The sequence below is a fragment of the Rattus norvegicus genome, chromosome 10, assembly GCF_036323735.1.
Source record: "Rattus norvegicus strain BN/NHsdMcwi chromosome 10, GRCr8, whole genome shotgun sequence".
NCBI classification, from domain to species: Eukaryota; Metazoa; Chordata; class Mammalia; order Rodentia; family Muridae; genus Rattus; species Rattus norvegicus.
In genome coordinates, this window is record NC_086028.1 from 100,890,985 (window position 1) to 100,901,927 (window position 10,943).

Here is a 10,943-nt window from a genome sequence, read left to right on the forward strand (position 1 = left end):
AGCGTTAGAACCAATCCCTAATACCAGCTAAGCCCCAACCGCTGAAGCTTCTGCCTCCTTCCGAAATAATATGGAGCCAACACCACAAACCAAAGTCCCAAACCAAGGTGTCAGCAGTGTATCCCAGTAGACTTTTCCCTACGGCTCCCCGACTTCTGTTATGTCCGAGCATAGACCGTCCATGCTCCTTGGAGTCATCAAACATTCCTGTCTCTGCCTCTGTCTTCATGAGGCTGTCTTCTTCCCATTGACTTTAAGTCTTTCCCCATAATACAGTCACACTGGGTTAGGGGCTTGTCTCAGTTACTTTTTCTGTTGCTGTGATAAAATACCTTGACACAAAACAGCTTGTTGAGAAAGGAAGTTTGGCGGTTCTAGTCCAGCATGGTGGGGAAGTCCCAGCAGCAGGAGCCTGAGACAGCTGATTCGCAGTGCAGCCACAGACAAGCAACAGGGAACAATGAGAGGTGTGATCACTTCCTCTTCATGCCGCCCTCCTCTGTCTGGAGTGGGTCTTCCCACCTCACTTAAACCTCTAAGGCATGATTCCAGGGCCTGCCAAGTTGATGCTCGATGTTAACCAGCCCAGGGCCCCTATTCTAGTACGACCCAATTCATACCTACATCTCTAATCTTCCTGTTGCCAAGGAAGGTCACACACATTCTGGATACCAGTGCCTGGGGCTTCAGCACATCTCTTGGGGGATGTATCCGATAACCTTTGTTTTCAGGGGAAGGTGAGCAAAGGGCGGCAAGTCACTACCTCTTTCCAATTTCCACCTCGACAAAGTCACCTCCGTCCGGGTTCTGGGCTCTCCTTCTCAGCTGTCATGAAATAGTTCCTGCTGATACACACGGTCAGTTCCCAAGTCATAGTCACCCAAAAGACAGACCTCGCTGTCCTCACCTAAAAAGTTGAGGAGCCCATCCCCCTTCCTGCACCCCGCACCCTGTCCCCCATCTTGTTCACATCTATACAACGTTGGGATATTGAAAGGTGAGCCCACAAGCCACTCGCTGAGCTCTGGTATGTCCAACCCCAGATTCTCCATATCCCCTGTCATCAGCTGCTGCTGGACTCCTGGGCTGTACTGGAAAACGGCTCAAAATGACCCACGACTTCATGAATTCATGTGGCACCCACTCAGTGGCTAGGCCTAGGCCTGATCTGAATAATGCTGGCCCTACCTTGTTCCCTTGGAAAGATGGGCTTCAAAAGCCCGCATTCCCCTGGTGGGACATTAGGGGCTTAGACCAACAAATGTTAAGGGAGAAATGCGGCAAAGGGCTCAAAGTGTTAGCACCACCCAGGAGCTCCCCAGATGGTCAGTGAGCTCCAAGGTGAGTGTCGATGAGCGAAAGTAGACCCAGATGCGCTGAGGTCCATCACCAAAGCCAGAACTGCTTGAGTGCTAGCCTCAGAATGCAGCTTCCTGTCAAACACTGCTCAGGGACGTCCCCAGCTTCTTTCAAACAGGTAAGTACGGGACTGTCAGCTGGCTGGAGCTCCGGCGCGCCCTGCTGGCCGCTCTACACGGCCGCAGTAGGAAACCAAGCTCCATACCTTCCGCAGGCAGCTGGGTCTCTCGGGTCCGCTGCCTCGATGGCAACCTAACCCCGCCACTGCGACCTTAATGGACTGGTTCTGTACCAGGACTCATTCCGCGCTGTAAGAGCACTAAACTAGGCTAATGTCTCTCAGGGGGACTGCCAGTCCCTCCGGCGTGATTCTGCGAGTCTCAGACGTCCTGGCGGCAGGCGTCGTCGAGGGGATGGCGGGACTGAGGGAGGAGTCTATCAGGGTCCGAGCCCGTTGGTGGATGAGGGAGGAGTGGGCGGAGCCTAAGGCAGGGCGGTTCCGCGCTCTCCCTTACTTGCATCGAGCCCGACTCACCTCTGACTGTCCGGGGACATGACTGGCACACCAGGAGCTGCTACCGCTGGGGATGGCGAAGCCCCTGAGCGCTCCCCGCCCTTCAGTCCGAACTACGATCTTACCGGCAAGGTGGGTGGGCTCTGCGCCCAGTGCTGGGGACCCCCAGGCCGGCACTTAGGGACATCCCTCCTCATGTCCTTTGCCTTAGGACCCTGTCCTTCCCTGTCTACACCCTTCGCTGAAAGTGTCAGCTGGGTCTCTGGTCTGGGACATAACCCCTGGGCTCATCCCAGTCTCTAGGGATCTAGGTTGACCTCGGAGGGCGTTGGGGTAAGGCAGATCAGAAGGACTTAGACTTCCCACCCTGGGGACAAAAACCCAGTTCTCTTCTGCTACACTTTGGAGTGTTTAAGAGATGGGGACTCTCTGAAGACACCGACAGGGCATCTCTGCCTGCAGAGGCATCTCAAGGTTAATGCCCTTTTTGAGCTAAGTCTCAAAAAGTGACACCTGTCACACACTTTCAGTGCTTTAGGTCCCCCAATCAGCAGTAAATTCCACCTTTTCCCTCCCCCACTGCCCCCAGACATAGTCTCACGGCTCCTTCCCAACACCCCAGGCTGTGTGTAGCCAGCCTACAAGTCCACTTGGGAATTTTCAGAAGCTGAGAAAGAACGTGGCAATTAGTGACAGTGGCCCACCCTTCCCCAACCCCCAGCTGACAGCCATAACGGCAACTCTCTGGAAAGCCCTGTACAAAAAGGATGTGGGAGAATCATGGACACCAGTCTGCCACCACCTCCCTCATCTGTGTCCTTGGCTTAAGCAAGTACATGGAACTCTAAAAAGAGACGCTGAGCTGGCCAGCAGCTTGCACCTTTTTCTACAGAGTTAAAGAGATACGTGAGATCTATGCCAGGTAGAGCTGATACCTGGTCTTGGAGGATACCTGCCTCTCTCAGGGTCTTGATTCCTCCCCAATACCAGATCTCACTCTCACAGGGAGCCTCACATCTCCACCCCCCAGGGCTTCAGGGGAAGCCAGTCAGCCAGCCTACCCACCCAGAGACGTTGAGATAGGCGTCCTGTGTGGGCTTGTGGCAGGAAATGGGGCTCTAAGTCCTCAGGGGAGGGGAGCTGCTGATGTCCACCCCCCCACCCCCGCCCCCTCGGGCTGATGGGGATCTCCTGACATCCTTGCCCTGCAGGACAACTGAACTGTTTACCTAGGAGGTGGCAAGGCTGAGCAGCTGTTTGTGTTTGGTGGACTTGATGGGCTGGGTGACTGGCTGCATCATTTGCTCAAGGCAGCTGTGATCTGCAAAGTACACAAATACCAGTATTCGCCTGCCTGCCTCACTCCCTCCCTCCCTCCCTCCTTCCCCTGTGGGGCTGGGGCCCCAGAGCCATCAGAGTGCCTGCCAACAGCACCTCATAATAGCTGACCCCCTGGACCTGCCAGGCTTGGCCCAGTCCTGAGTCCATGGCTGTGGGAAAAGGGCATGATGGGAAAACTCCTTGGAGCACCTTAGGTCTCGGGTCTCAGTTCTCTGAGTGCCCATCCCAGGCACTCTTCTCTGAGTCCTAAGTGGTTCAAGTCAGTCTTGTCAGTCCTAGACATGGACGAGCTCTAGAAAGGCCTCAAAGGAATGAACCCCACTCCCCCACCCCACCCCACCCCACTTTTCTCCTACTGTGGTAGGCAAGCCGCAGAAAAATTATGAAAATTTCCCCCAAAGCACACAGTAGGGTTTTTATACTACAGGAACTCAGCCTTGCAACCCTTCTTCTCAGGCCCACTCCGACATCTCTGCACTAAAACCAACTAATCGATCCCAAGACCCTATATCTAAGGAAAAGCATCTTTCTTGGTTTTTTGGCTCCTCTGTCAAGTTCAGAGAGTCCCGAGCAATTCCAACCTCATTGACAGTCTAACCAGGGAGTTGAGAACATCCCAGCGTCGAGTCCACACCTCCATCCTCCAGGATGACTGAGCAAAGAGCTCCCTCCACCATACCTGCATGTTCTCCACAATGACCCAAAGATGCCAATTTGCAGCTGTTTGTCCCTCTCGGGAGGTTTCTGCTAAAAACTTCAGACTAACTGTCTCTCCGTCTCAGAATAAATTCCAGTCTTCCCTAATTCCTGCAAGCCTATTATGAGCATAAGCCCTCATTAGACATTCCAACTACATGTCTGACCCAAAAGGAAACTCAAACAATAGTAATTTAAAAGGAGTGTCCTGCCTGTCAAGTCTTTTTTTTTTAAGATGGGGGGGGGGGTGTTCACTATTTATCCTCGGCTAGCCCTTGACCTCATAAAGATCTGCCTGCCTCTGCCTCTCAAATGCTGGGATGAAGGACCTACACCGCCATGCTCCCAGCCACCCTTCAAGTCTTGGTAGGCTACTGGAGGAGAGGTCCTTTTCGCTGAGTGGGTCTCCTACCCACCTGAGCAGCAGTTATCTCTGAGCTGTTCAGCAATGGGCAAACAGGCAAACATACCCAAGGTACAGACCGTCCGAACGTGAAGTTCTCTGGAGATCGCCAAGCACTTTGAAGGTCTCAGCTCCACTTCAAGGACATTGGCTAGTACAGGAAGCTCAGAGGGAGAACCTAGGAGGCTGAGGCAAGGAGACTGGGGGAGATAGGCACAGTGATGGCAGGGACAGGCTCACTGGAGGCAAGAGTCCCTCTGTCCTGCTAGCATCCTTCTCTACCCTTCTCTCCTTCTCTGACCCTCTCCAGGGCATCTGAAACCCCAGAAGACACCCCTGTCCTCCCCAGTTACCATTAACTGCCTCTGCCCCCATCTCCTAGGTGATGCTTCTTGGAGACTCGGGCGTCGGCAAAACCTGTTTCCTGATCCAATTCAAAGACGGGGCCTTCCTGTCCGGAACCTTCATAGCTACTGTCGGCATAGACTTCAGGGTGAGGTGGCTGCAGGCTTCTCCTGCAGTGAGCTGGGCTACAGCTCAGGCTCGAAACGGGTGCCCTCTCTTTGTCTGCTTTGAATCCTGAAGGCACCTGGGGCTTACTGCCTGGAAGGCCCCAGAGGTACTCCCACCAGGATCCCAGAGATGGCTAGGTCAAAGGAGTCTGGGTAGGATTGGCATCTTGCCCACCTTCTTCTCTGTTCTTGGATAACGTCCCCCAAAACAAGTTAGTTTCATGGTCGAAATCCTGAGAGCCCCTTGCTAGTGGCCATCTGAGCTGGTCTCCTCAAAGTCAGTTTTCAAGAAGCAATCGCTAAGTGGCTTAAGGGCTGGATTCGGAGACGACAGATCTCAGGGCTGTCTCCCACCCACTCCCCACCCCCAGGTATCTAAGATCTCTCTCTTTATCAGTGTGCAAGCCGGACCACTGAGTACTGCACATCAAAGGATCCCAGAGGGAAAGGGCCTAACCCTAGCGGGTGGACCAGCAGAAGAAGCATCACGCTTCTCCCAGAGGATGGAGGGCTGAGGCTTCACTGAGAGAATCATGGGTAGCTGGAAGGAAGATGGTCCTGCAGGTCAAGCCTCTGAAGGCCTCAGGATGCTGCTAATGGGTGCCTCATTCCTAAAGTTGAACCCTGGGAGACAGGTTGAAGTGCAGAAGGGACAGAACTGCCCACACCCTCCCTGTGCTGCCTGCTGAGGCCGAGAGAGGACTAGGCGGGTTTGAAGGTTCTCCTTGCCTGCCTAGGTTATAAGAACCATGAATGGAGTAATCTTGGAGCAGCCCCCACTGCTATATTGACTGAAGATGGCTCAGGCTCACCACACTGCCTGCAGGCCTGGAGAGAGACCAGGACAGAAAATTGGCAGAACTCAGGGGGCAAGCCTCCCCTTCCTTCCTGTCCCGACCCTCTGCCCTTTTCTCTTTCAGAATAAAGTGGTGACCGTGGATGGTGCCAGGGTGAAGCTTCAGGTATGAGGATCAGAAGCTGTGGTGGGGGAGGGGCTTTCTCTTGCTTCTCAACCTGAACCACAGGCCTGAAGCTCTGGCCTCAGCCTGGGGTAACTTCCTGTGGGGCCCATGAGAGGAAACTGCTTTTCTTTGTTTGATATCTGCAGAAAACGCAGTTCCCAGACACCCTCTCTCCTATCAAAGGCAACTCTAAGTGCCCTCAGCAGGGTTTAGCCTCCCTTGTCCTCCACTCCCCCCCACACACACACCCCAGTTTTCTGAGTCTCTACTGCTCTAAGGATCCCAACCCCTAGGCTGGAGAAAAGGAAACAGCAGTAAATAGGTTTAGGACCCCAGAAAAGACATTTAAGAGGTCAGCAGGTTCTAGGGAGCCTGTGAGAACTGTGAGAAACCCAGAGAAGGAAAAGCCTCCCCCCCCTGCCCCCGCATCTCACAGATAGCTCTCACACCACAGCATGAGCCCTCCAGTCAGCAGCTAGCCCTGCCTCCTTCCCACCTCTCACTCTCTCTTTTCCTAGATCTGGGACACTGCAGGACAGGAGCGCTTCCGCAGTGTGACCCATGCTTATTACCGAGATGCTCAGGGTAAGTCCCTTTGTCCTCTGTCCCCTCCCCATTCCACAGCATCTCTGCAGATGCCCTGAACTCCTCTATATCTGTCCCCCTCCAGCTTTGCTCCTGTTGTATGACATCACCAACCAATCTTCTTTTGACAACATCAGGGTAGGTCCTCCCCTCCCCAAGGTCCTTCTACCACCCCAACCTCCTTGCCTATAATGAGCAGCCAGAACAGGGCTTCTGCAGACCAAATTGCTTGAATCCTATAAAAACAGATAGACCATAGAACCTATCACTTTTGAAAGACACTCAGCAGTGACTATTTCAATGCCATGTGGACATGGAAACCGAGCGGGCTGATGTTCCCTGTATAGCCCTGACTGTGATTCATGAGTGTGTTCAGGACAGTCCCAGCTTCACCGTGGACAGTTTCACAGGGAAAGCCCAAGCAGAAAACTCCACATGTATCCAGGCCAAGTTGCAACTCAAGATGAGTGAGTGGCTGTGTCCTCACAGCCAAACCATTAGAGAGGCCTTAACCAACAAATGCAAACACTGCTCTGTGCACAACGTTATTATGGTTTTGTGTGCTTCTAGACCTTGAGGACTGACAAGCAAACTGAGGGGATAAGACAGATAGGTATAAAAGGATATAAACTGGATAGCATGGCCATCTCTGATCCTATTCTCGTGACAGACATCACTAATCGATCACAGTACTTACTGATCAGAAGTGCAATACAATAAAATGGACCCCAGAGCCTTGTATAGTCAAGTATTTACTGTATTACATCCCCAGCCTCGCTTAGTCATCCCCACCTCCAATTCCTATTTGTTATTGTTGGATTGTTTTGGTTTTGAGGTAGGGTTGCTCAGACTGACCTCCAATTCTACCCACCTCTCTGTGCGGGGAGTATAAAACCCTGTGCCCCCACGCACGGCTGATCACATTGCTTTTGATTGCTGAGCCCTTTTGTGGTTTTAGAATCCCAACAGAGCACTCTAGGAGAAGAATACCCCGGTCCTTGGCCTCAGCCTGGCTCAGCTTCCCCTCTCCCACAGGCTTGGCTCACAGAGATTCATGAGTATGCCCAGAGGGATGTGGTGATCATGCTGCTAGGTAACAAGGTGAGTGGTTCTGTGGTGTAGTCAGTGCACTTTGGCCTTTCTCTCCCACTGCCCCTGCACCAGCCCCACCGAGCTCCATAGCCACCTAAAATCCTTCCAGCAGAGGACTCCGAGGCCTCCAATGTGGAAGTCAGGCATGTCTTGTGGCTTCTGCCTGTCCCGCCCCAAAACAGTAGCCCCTCCCACCAACAGCCTCAACTGCCGCCAGAGAGATGCCGGGTGACTCAGCTGCCAGTCATCCTTACATCATTATGGACAGGGTCAGGGTCAGGGGTTAAGTACAAAGGGTTTAATTCAGCTGCTGTTACCTGATGAAGCTGGGTCGCCACACCCTTTGCTAGAGTTACACACCTCCCCAAGTGCTCAGGGCTGGCATCGGGCACACAGCCTGAGCAACTCAGAAACCCTGGCCCCAGGCCAATCACACCTGCCTGCAGTCCCTCAGGCTACCAGAAGAGGGCAGGTAGTGCTTGCTCCTGGGGCGAAAGATGGGCTTTCCGGGGTGGAGTCTTCCTTCCCCAGAAGTTGATTGACTGTATGGGCTTGACAGGCGGATGTAAGCAGCGAAAGAGTGATCCGTTCTGAGGATGGAGAGACATTGGCCAGAGTAAGTGACTGCCAGTGGGGTTGGGTGAATGGCGAGAAAGGCCAGAAGCAAGCCCTGAGGATATGCTCTCCCCCGGGCAGGAGTATGGTGTTCCCTTCATGGAGACCAGTGCCAAGACTGGCATGAATGTGGAGTTGGCCTTTCTGGCAATTGCCAAGTAAGAGCTGAACAGGGAAGGGGAGCCTGAGGTGGGATGGAGGGCAATCTAGTAGGCCAGTGGTGGTGTTGGGGGCGGATTTCAGGCTCAACCCTCCCAGCCCCGTGATTTTTCCTATTCCAGGGAGCTGAAATATCGCGCAGGGAAGCAACCTGATGAACCCAGCTTCCAGATCCGAGACTATGTGGAGTCCCAGAAGAAGCGATCCAGCTGCTGCTCCTTTGCGTGACTCCTGAGGGGCCATGAGAGGCCCAGAGACCCTTGGGGATGCAGTTACTCCAACTACTACGCCAACTAGGAGAAGCTGGGGGCTCAGTGGGCAGCCTCTGCCAGGGAGGTAGCCATTACCCTAGTTTCTTTAGCTTCCCTGAATCATGGGAAGGATTAAATACTCATACTTTATCTTAATATACATAAACTAATAACACAAAAGGTACCAGTGTGCCCCCCACGCCAACCCAAAATAGGTATGGACTTGGTGGTCCTTTGCTTTCTGGGACTAAGTTCTGAAAAGCTAGGCCTCCCTATTAGCAACTGTGTTCCTGCACCAGCATGACACCAGGGGGCGCCAAAGCCCTGCTCGGGTGTGGGAGTTGGTTGTGACCCCATCACCAATCCTCACTAAGGAGGTGAAGGAGACCCCAGACTTCTCTTCCTCCAGCTCCCAGAAAGACAGCCTTTCCCAAGAAGAGGGGCTTTAGTGCTGGGAGCTAGCCCAAAAACCTCAGGAAAGATAAACATGGAGATTGTCATAAGAAGAATAGCAATTACTAGGGTGAGTGTGTCAGCTACCTCTGGCTTTCCCGACTCTCCTTCTAGAAGTGTATACAAGCTTTTCCTACAGCACACATGCACAGTGGGGCACTTGAAAACATCTCTTCCTGTTCTCTGGACCTCACATCCCAGGGGATGCCTTGCTTGCTCTCCCGTGGAACCTCTCTCATCAGCTTTCCACCTGGGTTCCTAGACACCAGAGGTCAGAGTCTGGAGAACGTTCCCCTCCCTCCCAATCTGGAGACAAGGTGTACAGCACCACAGCTATTTAAGGCAGAGGTTGGAGCCAGATAAAGAACGTGTTGGCTCCTAGAATGGGTGGGAGGTGGAACTGAACAAACCCGTAGTTCATTTTTTTCCCATTAAGCCCCAAGCTCTATGCCCTCCTCCCCTCAACCCCTGCTCTTTTAACTTCAGACCAATACTAGGGCGAAATGGTTTTTATCTTTCCCTCTTCCACTAAATCAGGTTTGAGAGGAGGGTAGGAAGGTGTCCATTTTGGGGTGAGCTAATGTAATGTGTGCAAAACAAGATAGTGTGAGCAAGCCTAGGGTACAGAGAGGGGCAACAAGGAGTCCCCGTAGACCCAAGGCCATGTGTCACCTAAAGCACTGACCTCACCCTTCGAAGGACACTTGGTGTGCAGATCCACGACCTACAGGAAGCTTTACTATATCTCTGTAAGTTGGGCAGAGACTGAGGCTCCAAGAAAGTATGCATTGCACATTTCTGAGGTTACTGTATTTGCTTTCAAGGCAGAAATCTTGCTCCCAGAGCAGAGTCAGCACTCTAAACTTGGGATGATAAGGAAGCTCTCTGTGACCTCTCACAGGCAAATCAGGGAGGAGCCTGGGCTCCCAGTTCTCTTCTGGGGCTCTGAGCAGATTGCCAGAGCTCTAGTCCAGCCTCTGGCATTTGTGTTTTTCGGAATTAAATTGCAGTATTTTGGAAAATATACTCTGACCGGTTTTTCCCTCCTGTTTATTCCCAGAAGAAGGATCTTGTTAAAGAGTTTGTTACGTGGCATGCTGTGGGAAACTTGTTACCCAACGCCCAAATCATTCCATCCTCACCCTTCGGTGTCCTCATAGGTTCGACTCACACTTAACTTACTACCCTCCCCCCAGCCTCTGTGGCCACATCTGTGCTAGCAAGAGGGAGCTGGAACGCTTATCTCACAATACACGTCATTTTTCTTTCTGTTGAAAACAGCCAGTCTTCCATTCCCTCTGGAGTGAATCCTGAGATTGACTACCTAGCTGTCTCCCCCGCCCTCTCTCCCCGGCTAAAGGTTACTGCCCAAACTAAGCCCTTTCTTAATTATTTATCTGCTCTCAGGCAGCCGGTCTTCCAGGTGGGCTGCAAGAAACCTCAGCCTCTCAGCCCTACAAGGTTCTAGAAGGGATCAGAGCCCAAACCTCTATCTATACGGCAAGTCCAGGGATAGCGCGGTGATTCCACAAGTAGAAACTTTGTTATTTAAACAACTCTACTCCGGAGTTATTCTGTTACAGTTACCCTGTTACAGTGTTACTGTGTTACAGAAGACATCTGTCCGGTTCTTAAGTTGGCCCTGGGGAGGGGGAGGAGTGAGGGGGGGTTATGGGGTGGTTTCCTCGGCAACTGTCGCTCTCCTCTCTCGAGCCCAGCTATGCAACAGGCTTTGGCTGAAGGCGGTTTAAAGCGTTGAGGATCCTTTACCCCGAGGCTGGCTCTTCTAAATCCCCCTCCATGACCTGGAAACTAGAGCGGAGCCTGTAGGGCCTCCGGGCTCAGTACCTGGAACCGGGCCCCAGCCCCGGCCCAGCCCCGCCCGATCAGCCCAACTCGCCACTTGGTAACAAACACTTCCACTTCCTGGGCTCTCTTTTCTTCTCTCGCTGCGGGGTGCCGCGCCGAGCTAGGCCACACCCCCGTTGTCCTGATTGGTTA

The 10,943-nt window shown here is 52.9% G+C and overlaps 1 protein-coding gene across 3 annotated transcripts in view; it reads left to right on the forward strand.

Moving 5' to 3' along the window:
• Rab37 (RAB37, member RAS oncogene family) overlaps positions 1–9,966 on the forward strand; it is a 67,711-nt gene extending 57,745 nt beyond the window's left edge. Inside the window, exons 1-9 of one of the 3 annotated variants that reach the window (XM_008768408.4) lie at positions 1,828–2,005; positions 4,696–4,806; positions 5,746–5,787; positions 6,306–6,372; positions 6,458–6,510; positions 7,408–7,473; positions 8,024–8,080; positions 8,161–8,237; positions 8,361–9,966. In XM_008768408.4, the coding sequence (XP_008766630.1) occupies positions 1,913–2,005; positions 4,696–4,806; positions 5,746–5,787; positions 6,306–6,372; positions 6,458–6,510; positions 7,408–7,473; positions 8,024–8,080; positions 8,161–8,237; positions 8,361–8,466 (672 nt within the window). In that variant the 5' untranslated portion in view covers positions 1,828–1,912 and the 3' untranslated portion in view covers positions 8,467–9,966. Of the gene's footprint in view, positions 1–1,782; positions 2,006–4,695; positions 4,807–5,745; positions 5,788–6,305; positions 6,373–6,457; positions 6,511–7,407; positions 7,474–8,023; positions 8,081–8,160; positions 8,238–8,360 lie in introns of those variants that run through there. The other 2 variants (XM_039087796.2, XM_006247775.5) reach the window with 2 other exon arrangements.
• The last annotated feature ends 977 nt before the right edge of the window (positions 9,967–10,943 follow it).